Source organism: Corvus cornix, chromosome 17 (genome assembly GCF_000738735.6).
Source record: "Corvus cornix cornix isolate S_Up_H32 chromosome 17, ASM73873v5, whole genome shotgun sequence".
In the NCBI taxonomy this organism is placed as follows: domain Eukaryota; kingdom Metazoa; phylum Chordata; class Aves; order Passeriformes; family Corvidae; genus Corvus; species Corvus cornix.
In genome coordinates, this window is record NC_046346.1 from 5,134,541 (window position 1) to 5,158,727 (window position 24,187).

Below are 24,187 nucleotides of genomic sequence, written 5' to 3' on the forward strand. Positions count from 1 at the left end.
CCAACCATTGAGAATTTCTGTTTGTTGTCTTTTTTTTTTTCCCCATAACACTTCACAGGGCACAGCTTGATTTATAGATCCAACTATGGCTGAGGAAACCCTTCTGTAATTTGGATAGAAATTCAAGAATTATTTCCTGGGGCCATTCTGATTTAGATCTGTGGTCACAAACTAGGTCTGACTCACGGCCTCTGGAAGCAGCTGCTCTGTGTAGCCTTTGCTCATGTCAGCTTAGCTAAAAATGTATTTGGGAGTCATGAACTATCTCTCTTATTACTGCTGCTGCTCTCACCTCTACCTCTACCTCCCCTTGGGGCTGGTCTGGCTCCATACAATCAAGCATGAAAGCCAAGAGCTTTGCTGCAGACTGCATTGGTGCAGCACTGGGATTCTGTGGTTGGGAGAGAATTTACCTGATGTCAATACATTCCATTTTGTGTGGGGATAGAAGGGGAACAGGGAATGAATGAATCCTTATGGGTACCATGGGGGCAGAACGGATCTGGTTCTTTATAGTGGAGCATGTGCGCCCTCCCTGTGTGCATTCATCGAGGGGGATGCCTGTCAGAGGACTTTCTGTTTCTTGTAGGCTCTCAGGTGTTGATGAAAAGTAAATAATTGGAGGAATTCTGTCACGTTCACTCATTCTGAATAGTGCCCTGTTCTGCAAATAGTCCTGTGGTTTTCCAGAGGATTTCTCCCAGCGTGGAGCAGGCGTGAGGCAGGATGGCAGCACACAGCCCTGTCAGGAGCACAATGGATTTTTCCATGTTGCATTTTGGATGTGCCTCAAGGTCTGTGTGTGTTTGGAGCACAGCTGTGCTTTGTGCTGCAGGGGCACAGAGAGACGTTGCTGCCTTCTAGAAGTGACAAACCAATGGCCAAGCGAGAGGTGGGAAGAGAAAAAGAGTGACAGCGAAAGGAAGTGATTTGCCAAACTTCAAACTTCAGGTTGATGCAATTTAAACCAAGCTTTACCCAGCTCTTATTTTGGGACTAGCCCACTTCCAGCTCATTGCCCTATGAATGGAGTGAAGGTCTTAGTTTTAATCTAAATATAAAGGTATTTGTGGGAGATTATGTTGTGCTTGATAAATCACTCCACAACAGTCCTAATATTCATCCTCTTTCTTGCAAGGTATTTCAGCTGTATTTCATTAAGTTAAATTGTACCTGTAGAGCATTAAGTAGTAATTACTAAATAAAAGAATGCAGAAAATTATTCAGGAAAGATCATCATAAATTCTGTGGATTCCTATGGAGTCTTTGCTGGTTTTCACTAAATTACGGATCTCAAATGCAATAAAGCTGTATTAAATATTGCTGTGTTATCATGTAACTGTGCTGTGTTACATGTTACAGCTGTAACAGAACTGGCTTCTGTGAGGGGAAAAAAGCAAGTGCTTATTATGAAAGTTTCCAAAGCATTGTTGTGTGGGAAACTAATACTAATACCCCTTCAACTGAAAGGTGTAATGTGACCTTTGGATTTAGCAGGGTTAAAGTTGAGACCACTGAACTCAATATCCTGCTCTTCCCAGTTTTGAATGGGTACATTGAACTATGAAATGATAGTCCAAATAAATAAATTGGCTTCTGTTTACCACATGAAGGATTCAGATTGGGAAAACAAAATCTGTTTACTAACAAATGTAGTTGCATTTTCTGTGAATTAGCTTGAATATTGCTCTGCAGAGCAAGAGCCCTTTAGAGGGACAAGATGAGAGATGCCTTCTATGAACAGTAACATTTCCTGCTCAGTGCATGACTGAGAGATGCCTGAGGGTGAGGGGGTTGAGCATTGGCCATGGATGTATTCTTCCCTTTGTGACCTGCCTGTAGAGCCACAGAGATTGGCCTGAAATGAAAGAGCAATGATAAAGCCAGATGAGTGGTGCATATGTTAACTATGGAGAAGGGTATTCATCCAAGCCTGTGGCACGTGGTACATGTGGGTATGTTCAGCTGGCACTTTAGCTGACACATAATATTTTATATATCTGATGCAGGTCTTGATAGTCCTGTGTAGGTGAACATGTGCATGAAGGTATATGGAAACAGCTAAAAGTATTTCCTTGCCTCTTGAGGCGTTAACTTGTACATCTTCTGGTTTTCGTAGTGCAAGACTTACACAGGAATGTCACAGACCATTTCAATTCACATCTTTTAACTGTGGATCAGCGGAAGGGGAGTTTTGTGACAAGACTGGGAAGGAGAAGAGGTGGAAGCTAGAGCAGCATGTTCCTCTATACTTACTGAAGGATATAAAAGCACAAACAACTTTTCACACCATAGTTTTTAGTAGTAATGTTGAATCTCCATTTGAAAAGCCCTAAAGCCCTAGGTTTGCTTTTGTGGAGCACTTGGGAACAGGTGAGCTTTTAAGGACAAGATTAGTTCCTAGGGATGGGTTGAAGGAGGGTGCATGATCTCCAAACAACCTGTCATACCAGGGCCTGATTCCAGGGCCTGCTGGCCTTGCTGCCCTGAAGGCAGATGGTTCAGCAGGACCTCTCCAAGAGCTGGCCAATACAGCAGAGTGCTCCCGAGGATCCCTTAGCTCTGCTGCCATGGAGCTGTACTGGAAGCTGCAGGATTGCAGTGCTGCTCTTGCACACTGCAGGATTGTCTCTGTGCCTGAGAAGAAGTTCTGAGTTCCAGTTCCCAATATAAGGACTGTATCTGTCATATTTAGCATGAAAATTGCAAGTTACCATAAACATTACTGCCACAGTGTCTTTTAGGTTTGTGCCAATCACCAGGGAGTCACTGACTGGTTTGGTTTGGAAGGGACCTTGAAGATGATATCGTTCCAACTCCCTGCCCAGTGCAGGTTCACCTTCCACTGGACCAGGTTGCTCCAAACCCCATCCATCATTCTGTTGTTACAGCTCAGTAACAGTAGGGGCAGCTACTTCAGGTTGTCACATGCAGCTGATCTGGAATTTGAAGCTTGAGAAGCTTTGGTCATAGTGCTTATTAAATGGAATTTCTTTGGAATGCACCACTCCAGGAGCAGATACTTCAATCAAATTAAGTTCAACATTGAACAGATATTTGTCTAACCTGTTCCTGGCTTGACCAAGTTGATAAGTCCACGTTAAAAATAATGTTCCTGTGGATAGTGCGATGGAGAACAGGGTTGTGCCCCAATATTAAGTAGCTGATGAATGTGTTAAAATTGTCAGGAATTTAATGTTAACATTCACAGGACTTATGCTACTTTTATGTCTTATGCTACTCTTACTACAACTGAGAGTGATAAGACTGCAAGAACATGTTGCTATTTTTGGAAACAAAGATTTCTTCGGAGGAGACTGTTTCCTGTCTTTGCAGCAAGGAAAAGAAAAACATTTCACAAGGCTTTTTGCAAATGTTGCTGAGAAAATCGAGGAAAAAATAGTGTTCTCTTATTTCCGTCTCTGGTGTGCTTTAATCACTAGCCATTATTTTAGAAATCACTTGTAACAAAAATGGAGATAAGAGTTTGAATTGGAGGATGAAGTACTGTATTTATATTAATTATCAGTGTGAGCTGGGAGTACTTGTTACAGAAGGCAAAGGTAACTGTTTTGTCAGTCTGTTATATTATCTCATGTAAATAGAAAAGAATGAAGCACCCTTGCCTTAGATAAATTTGTTGAAAATTCTTGAAAAGGATGTTGTCAAATGAACCATATGCTATGCATATAAATTAAGACTGTTTTTCTGATTATTTCTAATACAAACATATTTTAGATGTACAAGTCTTAAGTTTAACTATCTAATCAACTCCTGTTTGTTTAAGAAAAACAAGGCTGTCTTATTACAGGCCTTTTTAAAAAGGTTTCACATGATCAGTTTAGGCAGAGCCTAAGCAGCCCTGTTGTCATGCTGATAATCTACATGTTTCAGGAAATTCTTTCATTTAAAAATGCCCAGGAACTCCTCAGCAAAAATACTGGAATGTGTTCTCCTTCATTAGATGCTTTTAGCAACATCTTTTCTCCTGCTTCTCTCAAAAGGTCAGGAAAAAAAGCTAAGATGCATCTTCTAACAAGCTGTTGTTGTCTGCTGGGTGAGCTCTGGGGCTGTGTAAACCCTCGTGCATACCAAGGGAGTTTTGCAAAAATATCCTGCTGCTCCTAATTGTGGCAGCGTTGGCAGGAACAGGCTCTGCATTGTGGGTCCCTCACTTGCAGCTCCAGGGTTTTGATCAACACGGGTGAAATCTGAGCCCAGCAAAAGTCAATGAGAGGTTTGTCTTTGATTGCCCAGCAGCCAGGATTGCTCCCCAGCTGTTCCAGACACAAGCAGCTTCCTAATGAGGAGAGCACACTGATCCCAATGGCTGCATTTGCAAAGGGAAAAGCTCATTCCTTGAGCGGAGAGCTTTTTGAATATAACAAAAGCTTTTAAAAAGTTGAGGTAATCCACAGTCCTCACATGAGTGAGTTAACACTCCGATTAAAGTATCTCAAGTCTTAACAACTGAATTTCAGGAAGAATTTCGTGATGGAAAGGGTTGGATTGGGCTGCCCAGGGAGGTGGTAGAGTCACCATCCTTGGCAGTGTTTAAGGAAAGGCAGCGCATGGCACTCGGGTCTGGTTGGAGTGGTGGTGGTTGCTCATGAGTTGAACTCCATCTTGGAGGTCTTTTCCAAACTGATTCTGTGAACTCTCGTGAGATCACCTGAAGCCTGCATTATTGTGTTTATCCTGTGAGCTGGAATGGATGGAGTTGTCCAGTCAAAACGTGGCCATTGGGGATTGTTCAGAGCACCCTGGGACACACTGGGCTTTAACACAAGGAAAAAGGACAGTTGTGGTCATGTGTGGTTTGGGTTTGGGCAATGCTGCTGTGTTTTAAGCCATTTAGTTGGTTTAATATTTCAATAAAATATTGTTCAGGGAAATCCTAAAGTTGGCACAGTGTTTGCCAAAGACTGCAAAGTTATAGACTTCAAGGTGATTTAGGGAGGTTGACTTAATGAACACTAATAAACCCAAACTTTTCACTTTACTGTGTTTTTAATGTGTGTTTAGAATTCTGTGGATATGGGTGAAAAGTCTGGAGGAAATCATGGCATGTGAACCACCAACACTGCTGCTAATGTCTCACTGGCACCCTTGAGGTGTGATTTATTAATTGGGTATCTTGCTCATATTCTGAGTTTTTTAAACAGCCTGATTGAGGGCATTAGTTTGGGCATCCAGTTTGGGGGGGGCGGGGAAGCAATATTGTATCAATTACTCTAAATTAATCATTGTGTGCTGCTGAAATGGGTGTGACTAAGAGTGGTAGTTTTCCACAGGATTTGCTGAATCATTTGTCATGTTTCCATTTGCTGAATATTCAGGTGTAGAATAACCAGTTATTTAATTTGTTCAAAGAAATTTATTTAAATTACAACTTGCATCTTGAAACCTTATCAAGGAATAGTTGAGCTTAGAGTTATTTTTGCTGGGGTTTTGGAGGGGGTGGAGGTGAAGGTAAAGGACATTTGCTGTTTAAGAGGATTGTAAAGGAAATGAGTTTGCAGAAGTTGAAGATAGTGCATGGTTTGAGGAAACTGGAGGCTTCCTGTATGACTTTAAACAGATCACTTGACCATAGTGCCTTGATTTTTCTTACCCATAAAATACACCCAGTGAAGAAATATAGATAGTTGGAAGGTTCCACTTAGTTGCTGTATGTAAAAATGAATTTTTGGAAGGCAGAAATTACCATTTGAGGGCAAAAAGATTTGCAAAAGCAGAAGTGCCTTAGCTTACAAAAAGGATATATATGGGACAACACAGCAAGAATTAGGGGTTATAAGTATATTTAGAAAATGGTTGAACTAAAAAAAGGCAGTATTGCACTGAACTCTTCAAGATGTGATGCACCTGTCTTTATCACAATTTAATATTTCACTATTTAGTAATCTTCAGCAATGCCCATATTACGTCTCAGTGTTCCATTTGTGTGTAAAAGAGTTTCTAAAAAAAAAAAGTCAAAATGGAGCAAAATCTGAACTAGATGTGGTCACACTGCTCAGGCTCAATGCTTCCTGTATGTACTTCCAGAAGCTCGTGTAGTTTGTTTTACAGAGAAGACAAATTTGGAAAGAACAGGGATGGCTTGTTAAAATTGCATTATTCAACTACAAAGGTTTAAAAATACACGCCGAGGGCAGTCCTGTTATCTGATAGGCTTTTGTTTCCAAGTTCATCCTTCAGCTCAGCTCCTCTCCACAATTGTCTTCTGTTAAATGAACCTGGCCTGTTGTTTTCCTGAGGTTTATGGGTCATTGACAGTATTGGGTTTCACACAAGCCAGCTGTTCCCAAATCAGGTCCTTTCCTACACCGGTCAAGTCGGAACAAGCGAAGTGGAGAGCACACAAATGGGGGCTGGTGGAAGCAGGGAAGGCAACATGAAGATATTGGAGTCATTTTACTTCCAGCTTCACTGTTGTGACTTCCATGAATTTCATGCTCATTAGCAAAATTTTGAAAAATGTTGTGTTAAATTACAGTTGTTCCTTGGGACTGTTTTTGTTGCTCCTTGGGACTGTTTTCCTAAACTCGAATTACAAAAGCCTGAAATGAGGCGCCCCTGGCAGGGAAGAGGCAGCATCTGTCACAAGCAGAGTTGAAAGGACACGGAGATCTACAAAAGGAATCAAAATCAACTTGGAGCCTTTCCCTGCCACCCAGCAGTTTTACACTGATGTCAGGGGTTTTTTAATGTCACAGTGTGGTGATATGGTGTTTGGAGAAGGTCTCTCCTGTCCCAGCAGTGCCAGGCTGTCCCTGCTTCCCCTTCCATGGCCCAGTGGCCACACGCGCTCCCTCCTCGGAGGGCAGGAGCAGAGCCAGAGCTGAGCGTGGCACATGCCAGGATTGAAAGCATTTCTGACACTGGGCCTCTCTCGTCTGCTTTAAGGATTTTCATGTGGAGATAAGCACCATCCAGACACATAAAGCTGTGGAATGTCCCTGTGCTCAGTTCTAGGTGAGCATCCCTCTTTAGCAGACAGTGTTTGGGACTACAGGTAACAGCATCCAGAGCACCCAGGATAGCCCATGTGTTGTTCTGTTCTTGCAGACAAGTTGAACATTACTGTGATTTTTAAGGCTAAATGAGCCTATTGGACATGGCGTGATAGAGAATTGCAGTTTTGGGGCTTTTTGCTGTCATGTCTAAAGGAGCCAGAATGGCAGTTCTGAAATGTCCCTCACTCCCCTGACACAGGAAAGTACCACTTGCTGTAGTGCAAGATGCAGGAAACCAAGGAGCTGCCAATTATAAAGTGCTTGCAGGCATATTTTTGTAATTGTGGCATTTTGTAGCAGGTTAATGGTCTGGAGTGTGAGCTTTTTTTACCCCAATAGACCACAGTTACCATGTTCCTTAAGATATATCTGACGTCTGATTACACTTGGGTGTGAGAGCACATGAATTGCAGTGGGATTATCTGGCAATATCTGGCCTTTATTTTTCACATTTACTGTGCAACACAATTCCTATATTTGAGTAAAAGTAATTGCCAGTAATTAATCCAAAAGAAAGGTCTCTCTCTTCCTGTTTCAGTTTGCTTCATTATTTATTTTACAAGGTGGTTTGTGGAGGGGAGTAACCTGTTGTAGCAGTCAGCTGGGTCTGCATCCACATTTCTGTCTAGAGCTGGGTCATTGACTTATACAGTGATCTGGAATGGATTGCTTATGCTGAGGGAAAGCCAGGCATATGGAAGAACAGCTTGTCCAGAGAAGCTGTGGCTGCCCCATCCCTGGAAATGTTCAAGCCAGCTTGGACTGGACTTGGAGCAGCGTGGGATACTGGAAGGTGTCCCTGCCCATGGCAGGGGGTTGGAACAAGGTGGTCTTTGAAGTCCCTTCCCACCCAAACCATTCAGTGATTCTGCAGAGGGAAAAAATCTAATCTATATTAGATTCTTTGACAAAGAGCGTTGTGTAAGGGCTAAGAACTGTTATTTAAACCAACTGCAGTTAAGAGCCTTGTTCCAAAAGGCATGCCAGGAGAGGAGTTCCCTGTTGTTTAGCTGACATCTCAATTTAAAACTTCTGTTACACCTCACCCTGTGAACACACACTCACCCCCAGCGTGTGACAGAGGAGGGATTCTGGAGGGACACACAGCACCAAAAACCTCTCGAGAGGAAGGAGCAGCTGGCCTTGCACTCGCAGCCAGTAACTAGGAAGAAGAGGGGTTTTTTGTTGAGTCTGAATGAAAATCAGGACAAATATCAGTTGTTAGAGTGTGCCAATCAAGTGTGTCTTGGTAAATTCCATGTAGAGAGAAATTTTAATTTAGAGCTAGTGTTCAGTCTGTCACCAAAGAAATACTCGTCAGATAAAAGTGCTTCAGATCTCATGATACGAGAAACCAATAATTATGAGATACAGTGAACAATACAAGGTAGAATTGCTAAAGGGATTAATTAGTCTTAGTCAAACTAACCACTATAATTGATGCAAATATCCATCTGCAGCCTGCTGAGACATTAGATAGTCATCACACACCTGCTCAATTCGCCAGCCTTGCAGAACACAGCTGTCAGAATGATTTCTGCTTGGGTTTTTTCTTCAACATACTTGACTGTTTGTTCTTTTGTTGTTCAAAATGTTTTCTTTCTCTTTTCTTTTTCTAAACAGCACTTCCATGATGGCAGAAAGGCACAACAACACATTGAAACTTGCTGGAAACAACTTGAAGCAGTAAGTGGCAAATTCCTCAGACGTGACCTTTAAGTCATTTATATATTGTTTTCAAAGAGATGGTTTCAAACATTTTCTTTGGAAAAAGAAAGGTATATGGATAAAAGTTGTAGAGATGGGATTTTTAAAACTCTGCTGTCTTAAATACAGTCATAGTCCTGAAAAGGTCTGTTTTAACAGAACATTAGGCTTCTGTGGGCTCTTTGTCTATCATGAGCAGCATTTCATTTGATATGACTTGAAAAGTGTGCTAAGCATTGCTGAAACTGCAGAGTCCCTAAGGGTCCTGATCAGATACTCCACTGAAAGCTGAACAGCTTCATAATGTGTGAATAAATTGAGCAGGACCGTCTCTTGAGTGAGGTGCTGCTTCTCAAAAGTAAATACATTGGAATTGTCATTGATGCGTTGAGTGAACGGTGAGACTCTAAGTACAGGAGAGGATAGAAAGGGGCTACCAATAACCAAAAGTCCTACTTGCAAATCTGTTCATCTTAGTAACTCCCTTGTTAATTTACAAAAATGAAGGGGTTAAGTGTTGGAAGAGAGGGATTCAAGAGTGGAAGTGATCGTAAAAGGGAAAAATACTGAAATATGAGCAGCCTGGATAATGGAAGAAAAAATGTGTCTCTGGTAACTCAGTTTTTGGAAGTTCATTAATATTGAAATGTATTCCAGTGTAAACAAGAGAGCCTAAAAATCCTTCAGTTGTTACAACAGATTGTTTTAGTGACAGGCATGAATTTTAGGTAGATTTTGGTATCTTTTGCTTTCCATAATGAGGGTTTCTGGTTTTTCTTTTCAGAGTAAAAGGCGGTTTGAACGTGACTGCAAAGAAGCTGATCGAGCACAGCAGTATTTTGAGAAAATGGATGCTGACATCAACGTGACAAAAGCAGATGTTGAAAAGGTGAGCTTGGAGGGTGGAGAGACTGTTTGTAAACATGGATGTGATAGGTTTACTTCCTCAATCCTACTGGTAGGATAAGCCCTGAGGCTTAATGCCTTATTTCAGTCAGTCTGTAGGTTAATTAAAAACAGGGAGATCTCTGCAGAAACCTTTGTTTATGTAAAAACTCTAAACAGATACAGTCAAGTTGGTTTTTTTAGTAGGTGATATCTGAGTTTAACAGAGCTGATATGGCTCTAAAGGAGTTTATGCAAGCTCAGTTTTAATTAACACCCCAGGTTCTGTGACAGTCAGGCTTGTGAGGGCTCCCTGAGGGCTGCTTGCGTTTTCCACACATTTTCATTCCCTCTGTGATCCAGGTAGAACCAAACTTCCTGCCCTTTGAGCAGCACTTCAAAGATTTCCCAATGTCACTGGATGCAGTGAAGTATTACCAGAATTGTTTTTCATAGTTGTAGGTTTAGAGCAGGACAGCTTTCCACGTGATGCAGAATCCTGGAATCCATGCTTGTCACAGATGGCACAAGGCTTTTATTTTCTCAGTTGCTGGCTGGTTGCAGAGTCATTTGTGGCTTTTTTTACAATGATCCCCACTCAGTGAAGTTGTTGAACTAATGCTTCATTTTAAATATCCAGTCCTGCTTCAGCACATCTGTCTGGAAATACTTTCTTTCTTCAGTTTGATTCAAAATTGGATGTGTGGAAGGATCCTTAAAGTTTAAATTTTACTGGTCCAAGTCCAGTACCTGTAACTTAAGGAAGCAATGAAGAGGAAGAAAATGTTTTAAATTGCTTCTGTTTTTGGAGTTACACATTTGCTCAGAAGATGCACTAATGTAGATCAGAAACACCACATTACAATGTGTAAGGACAGTTTTGTCCTCCTGGAGTTTCAGTCAGACAGGCACAAAATAGCCAGAACTTTTGAAAAGGCAACCAAAAGAGAAAGGAAAATGTAAAAGCTGAAGCTTAAAATATACTGAACGTTTTGTTGCAGGGACAGGAAAAGAAAGTGAATTATAGGTAAGAAATCTTTCTAGTCTGAGGTCTCCTTGTAAAATGTAGGTTTTGCTTCTCAAGAGGTCTGCTTCATTCTGTTTTTAGTTACTTCAGTCCTGTGAAGATATGAAATATAAATTTCCCTTTACCTCTGTGGGATCTCACATTTCTGGTATGCTGAGCATCAGGACGTTGCGTGGCAGATAGCATTGAGGGTGCTGTTAGGAATTAGGACAGTAAATCAAAAACAAACTCAGAAAATTTCCCCCAAGTGCTATTGCATATCAAAGGACAAAATACCTCTGTGGTCTTGTAATTTGCTTGGCTCTTAGTTGCAAATTCACCATGTAGATTTGATCCTTTGTTGCCTTCTGGATTTGCCAGGGCACTCGACAGATGAATGCCTGTACAGATTGTTAAAGATGTGGAACCACATGTGGATTTTTCTAACAGAGAGGGATCATCTCTGCTTTATCTGTATAAAGTGATTTTAGAATACTTCTTTCATAGATAAAATTAGGGCTTGCCCTAGATTTTGTTCCAAAGCTGAGGTCATGTCAAAGGGATACAAAGACATGACTTACTGTTTGAAATAGGGGACTGAAACTCCTTATTTCTACATCCCTTTCTAAGGCTGGCCTTTTCTGGTCAGAGTAAAAGGTGCCATATTGGTGATATATCAATTTAAACGTGTTAGGTAAATTCTGGGAAGCAATTTCCTACCCTGGTGCTCTTTCCCTGTCGAGTGAAGCAGAGAGGCTTCCCTTTTAAATTCCTTTAGCTTTTTATTGTATTAATTTGTAAATTATTTATTGCAAAATGAGACTCAGTGGTATCTTGAAAGAAAAATCTGTTAGTTATGCATGTTGGCAGCTCTCAGGAGAAGGCATTACTCCACTTTCCAGGCAGTCAACAGAGTAGATGGGAGAAGGAAAAGGTTATCAAAATGAGTGGAATGTGAAATAATATTACTGAACAGAGAGAACAGTGTTTTCCAAGTGCATGTGTTAAACTGGGTTCATCCATGTCAGGCTGTGAATAATGCCCTTTCTTTGCTCCACTCTGCCCGTGTGACTGGGAGGCTCTTGCATAACTCCCAGTGCAGAATGGGATATTGTTTCACCAGCGCTGCTGCTCTCCCTGACTCACTCCAGGGGGATGCAGGAGCTGCTCAGCTCCAAATGAAGCAGTAGGGTGACTTTACCCTCCTCTTTCTACTGCAGCACTTCTGATTTCTCTTGCCCCTTATGCCTATGCTGCACTCCTATTCCCAAAAGCTCCCAGAAATCCACCTGGCCAGGAGAACAGGCAGTTTGGCTGTGTCAGAGCTCTTCCCTTTGGCAGGACAAGGTGCTCCTCAAGCAGTGGGGCTGGTTGCCCTCATTTCTTTGGCTTGAGATTGACACCTTAGCTGCTTCAGCTTGTACCTGCCAATATGAGCAGACACAGGAGCTGTTTTTTGCATCACACATGATAGAGTGGATGGCATTAATGGAATTAAAATTCTGCAGTGATCACAATGACACATGCAGTCAGAAGAGAATCCAGTGCAGTTCCCTAATGCTAAACTGTGTGAGGCTCTGAAATGTTCACATCTCTTCATCCTTTCAAGTCATTGTAGCCTTTGACAACTGCAGCAGGAAATTCTGTGCCAGAGCTTCCATCTACCAGCACTTATCCCCTGCCCAAGGTATTACAGTGTGGGAGCATTAAGTAACCAGAATAGTGGCAGAGAAGCAGAATAAGGGTCACTTTCCTCCTTATTTCTCCAGGACTGCTTGGCAAAGGGCCTCAGGTGTGTGCTTAAAGGCAGGGCTGGATGTGGAGTTGGGCATCATGTATCAAGGTCCACATTCGATCTGTAGGACCGGGTACGTGAAGGGCACGTCCCTTCTCTGCCTCTTCTGTGACCAGGATGGGCTCCATCACCTTGCCAACCAGAAGCCTGGTAGCTGATCTTGGAGAGAGGAGTGTTTGGCTTCGTTTCCTCTCAGCTCCTTTTTTGGTAGTAGGAACATGGAGCAGAAGCTGTGTTCAGTCTCTGCAATGATCACAGTCTGCAGGAATAGAGGGAGAGTGGAGCAGGGCACCTGAACTCCCTTCCCTGTTTGCACTGAGCCTCTAAACCACCAGCAGCCAAAGTTTGCAGAGATGTTTGTGTCGCCACAAAATGCAGTGTAGCAAAGCCAGGGCAGGAAGCTCACTGTCTGTGAAAATATCCTTATAAACTAAATACACGCTGCAACATGCTGATGCTGCTTCCAGAAAGCCTTGTAGGTATCACTGAAAGCTTTATTTCATTTGGATCTCAGTGGGTTGTGTGCTTTAAAGCTCTTCTCTTTCAAAAACCACAGAGGAGCTGCTTCAATTTTTTGACCATTTGGGGAAATGGTCTCTGTCGCCAGCACGGAGCCACTGTACATATAAGGCAGAGCTCTATTGTTTCTGCCTTCTCTTCAGAGCTGCAATCACTAAAAAGCTGACATCTTTATGGGATAATGTGGTACCCAGTGGTGCCTTTGCAGACTTCTTGTATTAAAATTAAAAAATCAACTGGCTTTTCTAAGGGCTTCTTTTCAAGGTCGGCTTTTCAGAATCTGATTTTAAAGAGGAAGTGGCTGAGGCCAACCATGGGAAGGGTTTGCCTCTTGATCTGCTCAGCAGTTGTGGGGAGGAGAGTGATTTGAAGTACTTGGTGTCAGGCAGGATCTGTCCCTTGGCTGAAGAGGAACACAGTCATATGTTGACTTTAGGCAATAAGCTGAGATACTTAGGAACTTTAGATGTATTTGCCTTTGGTTTTGAAGTAGAAAAACTGAGGGAAATGGGAGTGATCTCAAGTTTACTGAAATCTCTAGGAGCTTTCCCCAGTGCTCAGCAACCTTCATGTTATGTCTGTAATATCCAGGATGTTTTGGAGACCCAGAATAGCTTCAGATTTGCATAAAGCCTTAACATGCAATATCACCATGATGTTAGTTTTCTAGTCTCTAAATATAAATGTGGAGAGATACTGAGGTTTTGTATTTGAGGTTTCATTTTCTCTTTTCTTGTGCCACGTTACCTGGGTGCTGAATTTCTGCACAAAGTACAGAGTCTGTCGCCCTCCTTATCCACAGAAGACACACTTAGGATGGCTTGGGGTAGCCATGAGCTGAATCATGGGCAAAGTCTGACAGAACGTAGGTGTAGAAATCCTGCTAACTGGAAACTGGGTTTAGCTGATCTTCCTGTGTGCTCAGTGGTGCTGTCAGGTGGTAACTGCTTTTCCAGCCTCTGCTCTGCTGTGCTGTGGAACACAAATCCCTTCACTGGGAGCTTACACATCCTTACAGTGAGGGGTGTAATAGCTATTTTTGGGCTCTGGAAACATCTTAGGTGGGTGTTTCAGCAGTCAAGTCACAGCAGAGCCAGATGCAATCACCAACACTCCCCAGACTAACCTGGAGGAACATCTCCAACTCAGGGCTCTGCTGTTGCCACATCCCCCTGAGGTTTTGTCACCAAAGTCTGTCAGCAGTAAACTTCACTATAACCCCAGGTTGTGGGTATCTGCCTTCTGCAGACTGTAACTACTTCATAGGCCTAATTTTTCAGGAGATGCCAAGTCATCTGCTCTGTGATGGTGCAACTCGTATCTTTTCCCTCTCCTGTCCACATCAAAGCACACACTGGCACAATGAGTGTACCAGCATTTTAGAAAATCTAGTGCTATGCAAAGGTGGTGTTGGAAGATTTACAGTGCTTGTGTTATTAATACTGCAGTGAGTGGTTCCAGAGGCTTTGCTTTTCCTCTTCTTTGCTGCGAATTTATAGAGATACAGCAGCAGCATCAAGGTGAAATATGCAGGTGAGGTGTGCAAGGCCCAGTCCTCAGCATGGTGCAGGAGGGCCTGGCCTGTGCATTTTTTGTTGGAGAGTTTGATGCTGCAGAAGATTTTCCCTGTGTGGTGGTGAGTCTTTAGTATGTTGAGTAGGCAGCTGCTTCTCTTGCTCCACAGATGGAACAGGCTAAATTTCTGTCTCTTTGCTTGTGATGTGTGTCGGATTTCCCATCAATTCAAATGCTGGGTAATGTGATTTAATGTTATTTCTCTGGGTTATGAGACCCCAGTCTCCTTCCTGAACTGCTTCCTTCCTAAAGGATGATGCAGTGTGTGAACACAGGGAGTCCCTCAGGAGAGCAATTTGCATTTCTGGAAGAGTAAGCCTTGTTTATAACCTGCCATCCCTGATGCTCCATGCAGAGCAGCTGTTTCCCTTTTGGAATCATGACTAATTTAAGAGGGTCGATTTCTACTCAATAGAGAGTTAATGACTCCAGCAGGAGTGTCTGGGGAACTTAATAAATCTCCATATGTACCCTATACATAACCTGTGTTGGGTGATAAGAGATCAAAGAGCAGATCATGAGCCAGTTTTAGTGCAAGACAAGGAAATCCAGCTGAACCTAAATTTCCTCTTAGCAGTGCTCCTCTGCAGCAGTGCTCTACATGGCAATTTAACTGAGTTTTGTAACAATACAACTCTTTTGGGAGGTGATTGCTAAAGGGAAGGAAAGGGGGTATGAAGGGGAGGCTTAAGAACGACTTCTGAATTAAGAATCAAATGCAGTTTGAATCACCAGAGCAATAGAACTGGTGTTCTAAGCTAATGCAAAGCAATTAGTTCATGCTGTACAGTTGGAAAGCTTCTTTATAGTCATCCTTTTTCTGTCAAAACATTGGAACAGATCTTTTCACCTGTGTGAGAAGTAAGGCCTGAGAATTTAGATAATTTAGTTTGTAAGCTGTTCAGTTTCAGTGAATCGTAGAATACCAGGTTGGAAGGGAATTGAAGGATGGTCTGGCCCAGTGTTCCTTGGCAAAAGCATAGTCTAGACAAGATGGCCCAGAACCCTTTCAGCTGAATTGTGTCCCGTGTTGGGGATTCCACCATTTCCCTGGGGAAATAATTCCAATGGCTCATTGTTCTCACTGTGAAAAATTGTCCCCTGGTGTCCAGTTGGGATCTCCCCAGGGGTAACTTGTACCCAGTACCCCTTGTCTTTTCCATGTGACTTCTTGTACAATCTCCATCTTCTCTGTAGGCACCCTTTAAATACTGGAACACAGTGACAAGGTACCCTAAGCCTTCTTTTCTCAAGGCTGACCTAACCCAGGTGTCTCTCAGCCTTTCCTCACATGACAGCTTCCCTGTCTTGGATCATCTTTGTGGCCTTTCTGGACCTTTTCCAGTCTGTTCAGGTATTCTTTTTTGATAACTGGGGACCACTGAACACAATATTCCAGGCGTGGCCTGACAAATGCTGAGTAGAGTGTGACAATGACTTTATCTCTGCTGGGAGAGCCCTTGTTGCTGCAGCTCAGCATCAGCATCACCCTGGTCACTCAGACGAATTCACCTCTCCAAGAGACAAAGTCGTGTATTTTACCCATAAAGTCAGTCTTCAGGGCTACAAAATTCATGCTGGTAACTTTTTCAACCCTGACTGTCCCTTCTGTGTTGGCTGTGTTTGTAAATTCTTTCTTGGAGAGAGAGGACTAGAACCGTGCCCAGTATTCCAAGTATGAGCTAAGCAATCTATTACCCAGTCCTGAAATTTCCATTATTTATATTCAAGAAATAATTTCCATTATTTATATTCAATACCCAGATTTATACACAGCAGAGTTTAATTGCTTATGTAGTACAACTAAACAGAAATCATTTAAACATTGTCGGCCAGTGCTCCAAATACATCTTTTCTTGTTACCTCCTTGAGAGGGACCAATATATATCCCTCAACATATGTCACAAATCAGGTGAAGAAAATTCTTATAAAAAACTGTGTTGCCCTGTGCCCAGAGAAGGCTCGCCTGGCAGCCAGTCAGGGCAGAGATGAGACTGTGAGCACCCCCTCCACACACACACACACACACACACACACACACACTTGCTGGTGAAGACAAGTACCTGGATGCCCACAAAAAATGCCCACCCAAGACGGGTCCACAAAGCCAAATTGGGGGAAAATTTTGGGGGCACATAAAAGCAACCAGCCACAACACCACGAGGTGGCCTTCTGTTTCTTTCCCCCTCTGTTTCTTCTCTCTCTCTCTCTCTCTCCTCTCTCTGCTCCTTTTTCCTGTTCTTTCCCCCACCTTTTCTTTAATAGGAATACTTAGGTTTCTTTTTTGTTGTTGTTTGTTTGGTTTTTTTATTTTATTTCAATAAACTGTTTTCAGATGTAATATTGCCATGTTAGTGCTTGATTTTTCATCAGAAAAACCTATCAAAAGAATCCTTCCCGGCTTCCCCCTTTATAGTGGAATGGGACACTCCTCCATCAAATCCTCGTAACCTTCCATCCACAGAGATTATCCTTCTTTTATAATGAATTAGACTTGCCAGATATCCTTGTGGAACTGCATCTCTCCGAGCCATGTGGAAAACTCCTGCGTGTTTGCAGGGATTCATGGTTCAGTCATCCAGAGAATTTGGTTATTTAGTGTTCATGACATGGCAATGGCAGTGCAAGGCGATAAACTTTTGGATCTGAGGCACAGTTATTCCCTAGGGCCTTGGAGCAGTGCGCTGAGAGGTGCTGCTGTGCTGATCTTCTTAATTAATTTAGTCCATCTCTGTTGTTAGAGCTTCAGCAGGACTGTGTTTTTTGGGGATATCTTTTGTTAATGTGAGTTTCTGAATTCTGGCAGAATTGTGTGCAGTGAGACTGCACTAGATAACAATTCCTGAGATGTGGTGAGGAAGATTTTCCATCCTCTGTCAGTGGTTTGCTCATTTCTGTATTCTATTCAGCCAAAGGATTTCAGGGATTCACAGAGTCTCAGATTTTTCCTCTACCTCTTCAAGTGTTAAAAGAAAGGATTTTTCTTTTCGTTTCTTTCCCTGCTGTTGTTTTGCACCCACCATTCTACCCTTTTTTTTTTTTTGCTTTTGGGAAAGCAAATTTCAAATCCTTTCTCCGCTTGCCAGTTCAGAGAGACCCAAGTAGTTATTGTAAAACAGTAAACAGTGGAGCTTGATTTGGAGGCTGTATAAATCTGAGCCTGGAGCCCTGGCCGTGTTTTGAAGTCTGTGGCAGGATGCCCACTGTTATTAATGATCCTGCACACGCTGCCAGTGCTGCTGCTCCCAGGAGGCTCTGGGTGCCCTGGTGACGGTGCCCGGTGGTCGAAGAGCAGCCATGGAGGGAGGGCCAGAGCCTGGAGCTGAAAAATCTGAAAGCATTTCTGAAATTGGTGAAGTATTTCTCAGTCTGCCTTTATCATTAAGCTATTTTGAAGGGATTGGGTAGTTGAGTGGAGGGGGCAGGGGTGATTTTTTGGTGTTTGCATTTTAGTCTGATCTCAGATTTGCCAAAGACAGATCTGTTTTGGCAGGCAGTGGCCTGGCAGTGATGCATCTCACATGCTGTCTGAGTTTGAAAGAAAAGAGGGGGTGCAGAATGGGAGAAAAAAAAGAAGAAATAAAGTGACACCAAAGTTTTGACTGGAAACTCTGCCATTCTGGACAAGAGCAACTGCTGAGGAGTTGAACTGTTCCACTTAGTGTGGACCAGCTGAATAGCAGCCAAAGTTTTTTTCTGCCCTTTTCAGTTATTCGTATCACTCCCACCATAACAGCCCTGAGGAGCTGCATTTTTTGTCTGTGTAAACCCAGAAGACAGTGTGTCTATTGACCCTCTTGCTGTTTCTGGAATGTGTCTCAGAAAATTGTTCTCAGCAAAATATTCTCATTCTTTTCTGCATTGGAGACCAAAATGGCAGAAAGTGTACTTGGTTTTTAAAAATTTCTCCTATACTTCATCACAAGTTGCATTTCCTATCAAAGGAGGCTTGGGGGAGAAGGTGTATGTGACAATATAAATAAATGTATTTAATTCTCTAAGAGCCTGCATGTAAAGTGTAGCAGTTTGCTAAAGTTTTCTTACCCTTTCAGGGTTGACAGTGCCCATCATAAAGATGTCCATATTCCCTTTCTCTGTTCAGTTTTCCTGTTCAAAGGCATAATGTATTAGGACTGATTTAATTCAGATCAATATATAAAGCTTTACTAGTGTTGCATGTTTGCAAGGGTTATGGATAAGTTCCCTTGTCTGTAATTTTTTGGTCTCATTCCACTCTGCACTGATTGCAGAAGTTGTATCATATTGATAAACTGCAGGTGGTTTCAAGCAGGTGATAAGAAGGCTCAGACTGAATATGTCTCTCTAACACAAGTTATTTCAAAGGTTTGCAGGGTTAACTTTCTTCTAATCTTTTGTTTTAAAGGGGAAGGAAATACCCCCATAAATATTTCAGTCAAGTTAGATTCAAGTGCATCAGTGTCCCACTCTGGCATCTCCTTTCTTGCATCTCTGAGCTCCTGGCAGAGTCATTTATCTGAACTAACTCGTTGTTATTTGAGAGTCAGGTGTTTTGCAACTCAGTTGTTAAGAAGAAAATCTGCAGGAAATGTAGTTAAAATCATCTTGAGGGAACAATGTTAGTGCTCTTCCTGCTACCTCGAGAGAGATGCCACAGTGTGTGTTGCCAGCTCATATGGCCATTGAATACAGTTTGTTTTTCACCTAAGGTATGTGTGCTGCTGAGGCCTGATTTTTAAAAAAATATTTAAAGTACTGAAGAAAGCCACAGAAATCAGCACTTTGCAAGTTAATACCGCTCTGCAGTTAGCTACTGTTCTGCATCCTTCCCCATGCACCAGCAAGGCTGGCTAAAGGAAGGGAAAAGGATTGGCTTTGATTGTATTTAATGGCACTTCTGTATAGATGCTGAGAGAGAAGGTCACGTGTAATAAGCCTTACCTGCTGCCAGTGAGCTGTTACCTGGTTCAGTCTATCAGAGCTGTGCTCCTTTACCTCGAGTGTTCTCTCAGAGCTATAGAATCTCTCCCCTGTGCTCAGATCTGATTGCAGTGGCAGTGGGAACCCAAAGCTTACCTCTATGCTCCCTACAAAGTTGGTGGTGCTGCTGGTCCTGGGCTGTCATTCATTTTTGGGAGCACTTTTTCTGGATGAGATGAGCATGGACAAATGTGACCTTTTGGTTGTGGTGCTGCCACATGAGTTCAGACAAGAGCTGCCTTGACAAAGCCAGACTTCAGGGATGAAGCAATGCCTGTGTGCTCTGCACACATTTATTTTGGGGCAAAACACTGTTACAAAGGTATGTTTGGGGTGGGAGATGTGTGCAATCTGTGTCTCTTTTGCAGTGCCAGGCATTTTGGAAGCAAAATGCTGCTGTTCTCCCCACAAACCCTCTGGTGTACGTACCGTTTTTGCTTTTCTGTGGTGCTGAAAGGTGACCTCATCCTTTCTTCCTTTGAAGAGGGGATTTTTTGCTGCATTCAGAGTCCCTGGCCCTGACACCTCTTTACAACTGAGCAATCTGTCAGTCTGTAGAGGCGGATCGTGTTTCACATATGGGCTGGAAACTGAGCCCCTGCTCGTTCATCCCTGCCCAATTAAAGGAGAGGATGCGTTGACTGAAAGCTGCATCCCAGTATTGTTCTCCTATGTCTGAAGTCATCATCTGGTTTTCCAGACCCTAATTATTCCAAAGCCTTTCCTCCTGGAAATACTGTTCAGAGCAAATCTTTTAACATTAACTCTAAGAAGCCCCCAAAAAACCTTTCCTGAAGCTGTTTGCATGCACAAGTGAGCAGTAAAGAAGGCAAAACTTGATTTTCTGTAAAGCCCGGCTATAAATTACTCCTGAAATAGCTTCTGTGACTCCCTGCAGTTCTGGGCTACTGCATCCATTACTGTGAATGTGAAACTTAACATCATTGACTGGTTTTTATCATTCTGTGCTTCAACAGAGTTCAGGAGTCTCACTATAAAGTACAATTTTGTTAGTACTAGAAGTGATGATGTTAGAGGAAGTGACATATGAAATGAAGTAATAAAAAAAAAATCTAGATTAAAAAAAATATTTTATTTTAAGATCCAAATACCTCACTGGAAAGATATTTAAACAGTTTGAAGCTTGCCAAATGTATTAAATGGCCAAGAGAAACAAAGCATCACTAGGGCTCTCATGCAAAAATGTCTGGTTTTGGAATGCACCCAGTTTTATTTACTCATCTGCTGCCCCCTCTTATTTGGGACCAGTTAAGATCATTTTGGAAATTGAGTGTCTACTCTTGTATACATTTAGCTCAGAGTTACTTTGTCATATCCAGCCAATAAGTTTGCTCATGAAAATGAACTCTGATGGCTTTAATGCTTGCTGGGTCTGCCTGGAAATGTGTAATAATGGATTTCTTGTTTTTCTTCTTTAACAATAGAGTCAAGGGACAAATTCCTGAGTTGCATTATTTTAAATTATTTTTAAAAAAAGAAAGAGAGAGGCAGCTGTATGAGTGGGAGTGGGGCTGGTGTAAAGTCAGCTCAGACAATGGGTTGCTCTTAGGTAGATGAGGAGAATGGGCTTCACAAATGGATATTGATCTGCAGCAGCTGGGATGTGAGGAAGGGCTTGGGAGACGAGTGTGAACCACTCTTACAGCTGCCTGCCTTTCCATGGCTGACTTTGTTTTCCTGGTAAATTTGTGTTTGTGGCACAAGGATATATTGTTTTCCACTCTTATTTAATGTAGCTGTATGTGAATGTGTGGATGGTGAAGTTTAATAAGCTTTATAGCACTTGGGCAGGGAAATGATTGATGTGGCTTCTTGGAATTCGATTGCAGGAGGTGAATTTTCTGGAGTTAGGCACTCATCCTTTGCAGGAGTTAGTGGACAGTTAAAACTCCTGGGAACAAGCAAAGCTGAAAGTCTTTTATTGGATTCACTTATTTGGTTATAGTCACATTCTTCTCCATTTGATGCTACTGTTTCATCTCCTGTGATGCACTTAGTGCCCAGAATCTCCTCATTCTGCTCGAATTATTTCTGTAGAAAGAATGTTAAGGGGATCTGTGAAATACCTACAGTCGACTGCAGAAGCAATATCTGAATTGAGGTGAAATAAATTATTAGGTGAGATGTGCAAACTTGACAAATGTGGGGGAAGGGTACTTCTTTACAAATTGAGATTTGAAACCTCCTGGCAGAATTCGTTACCTTCCAGTTATGATTACAGAAACGTTCCATTATTTGGTATTCCATGGATTTATTGTCAGGAAACTATTGTCTGCTTGGAACAGTTCAAAGAATAGCCCCCCCTGTTCTGAGCTGGTTTTAATGGAAGCCCACTTAAAATGTGCTGAAATTCTTTGCTGTGTTATGTCCCCTGAAACGTGGATTTAAAAGCAGCATTTCTCTGCCTTGTCTTACAGAATTATTCAGAAATTGAGCAGCAGAGCTCCAACCAGGGAGGGGGAGCTTCAATGAGGGGAGCAGGACAGGGAGGGAAGGCGTAGGGAATGTAGGAAGGAAAGAGAAGAAAGAGCTGCTCTGTGAAGGCCAACGGCAAGGAAGGAAAAGGGATCTAAACCAGACAGATGGGAGAGGCAGTAAGGGAATCATATTGGGCAATGAAACAGGTAACAGAAGGCCTTGGGAACAGAACTGTAAGGGGAGGAATCTGAAAACGTGAAAGGGTCACTTGGGGACAGATTATTCTAGGGAAAGAAGTGAGATTAATTGCCCAGTGCTCTGCTATGTTGGGTAGCAAAGCAAATCATCTGTGTGGGTAAAAATAGTAAGGGAGGCATCTCAGCTGCTGCTCAGGCTCCCCTTTCCTTGTGTGCTTCATGCCAGTGCTGTTTGAGGAGCGTGGAGAAAAGGGCTCTGCAGAGCACACAGAGTTAAGAAGTTTTGTCATTATTATGTTGCTAAAATGAGACAAAGCTGTTGGGGTTTTTTCTCACTTCCCTTTCCCCAGAAAACCCTGCTTGCCAACAAGGAAGCAGCTCATTAGAGGAAAGCAGGTGGCATTTACCAGGGCATAAGGGGAGCAAGAAGTGTGTCCGTGAATGTACTGGGAAGGTGCCTGTCCAGTGAGCAGGTGGAGGGGCAAACTTGTTTTGGTGTTTGATGTGCAGTTCAAACAGAGGTTGTTCATGGAATGCAAAATGGTTCATGGAAATAGCACATTGTAACCCCAGAAAGGATCAGCAGCACTGTCCACACAGCAGCTTAAATGTTTCACAAAATAGGAGTAAACCAAAAGCTGGTGTTCAGAGTCTCATATCCCAATGCTCCTAGTAAGAGGAGTACCACAATGCAATTGCTTTCCATGTAGCCTAAATTATAAATTTCCTTTGGTATTTCCTCAGGCAAGACAGCAAGCCCAGCTGAGACATCAGATGGCAGAAGACAGCAAAGCTGAATATTCTTCCACCTTACAGAAGTTCAACAGTGAGCAGCATGAGCATTACTACACACACATACCAAACATCTTCCAGGTAAGGGTTGCTGGCAGGGCTCTAGAGTAACCCATAATCCTGTGACAAGAACAGATTGCACATCATGTCAATTCCATGACCCTGGCTTTTAATTTTTGGTGATTTTTTTTTGGTCATTCTTAGAAAATTTTACGTGCAATCTGCCACCCTGAGAGGTGGTAGGATAAATTATCCCTTTTTCTTAAATTAGATAAAAAGGGATCAATAATACGCAAGAAAGGTGACGTTGAACTGTCGTGACAGATGAGGACAGTCTCTGGAGTCCTCACAATCTTTCTCTGTTCAGCTCCTGTGTCCGTGCAGCTGGGGATGAGGGAGAGCATCACTGGCATTGTCAGGGCAGGAGGCAGCTGGGCATTGTTGAATCTGTAAAGTCCCACAGCCCTTTATAACCTGTGTTCAAATCAGGCTGCACAGATGTTTAAATGCAAACCACAATGATTCTGCAGCAGTGAATCCAAAAGGTTTTAAGCAAGCTGCTAATTGTGTCTTAGGGTGCCTAAGGACAGACTGCAGAGGAAGAATAAAAAAGCCATCGGATTCATTCTGAGTGAAGATCTGAGTTTGTGCTTGAATGAATGAATTGAGGTTAATGTAGTGGAACAGAACTTCTAAATGACTGTTCCACTGCAGTGGGTCATAAGCATCAGAAGTGGAAAATACCACCTTTTCAAGGGAGGAAATGTCACATGCTTGTCATCAGATGAGAAGTAGCTGATATTTGCGTGGCAAACACGCACTTTGTGGCCCACTGCTGAAACTTGTGAGCTAAATGGACATCTCCTCTTTTGCCTCATGGTATTTCAAACCAATGCCTTGAGATAAACTGTTCCTGGAATCAAGTAAATACTGGAGCTGATGAGCACTCTGATCTGTAGGTGACCATGTTAAAGCCCTTTCCCCTATCAGTGCACCAGTGAGCTCCACGGCTTTTTTTAGATGTTGAAATAAGCTGTTTTGTAAAGAATTGATGTTGCTTGTGGATCAGTCAAGGCAAAGGGGATTTTTGAGTTGACTGCTCCTGCAGTCCAGTGTGAATCAGGCTGCTCCTGTTCATGTCCGTCTGTATCCTGCTTTAATTTGTCACAATAGAATTATGCCACATTCAGTTTCCCTCCGTGGTAAAGGAGAGGCCCCTGAAAGACATGCTGGAGATGCTGGAACTGAATCCACTGAGCAGTGAGGAGCATGTGTTGGGAAGCTGTGGTGTGAA

The 24,187-nt window shown here is 42.5% G+C and overlaps 1 protein-coding gene across 23 annotated transcripts in view; it reads left to right on the forward strand.

Annotated features, from left to right (window-relative positions):
* FNBP1 (formin binding protein 1) overlaps window positions 1–24,187 on the forward strand; it is a 94,659-nt gene that overhangs the window by 40,845 nt on the left and 29,627 nt on the right. For all 23 annotated transcript variants that reach the window (XM_039561692.1, XM_019284834.3, XM_019284835.3 and 20 more), the window contains exons 5-7: window positions 8,643–8,705; window positions 9,511–9,615; window positions 22,846–22,974. In XM_039561692.1, the coding sequence (XP_039417626.1) occupies window positions 8,643–8,705; window positions 9,511–9,615; window positions 22,846–22,974 (297 nt within the window). The remainder of the gene's footprint in view (window positions 1–8,642; window positions 8,706–9,510; window positions 9,616–22,845; window positions 22,975–24,187) is intronic.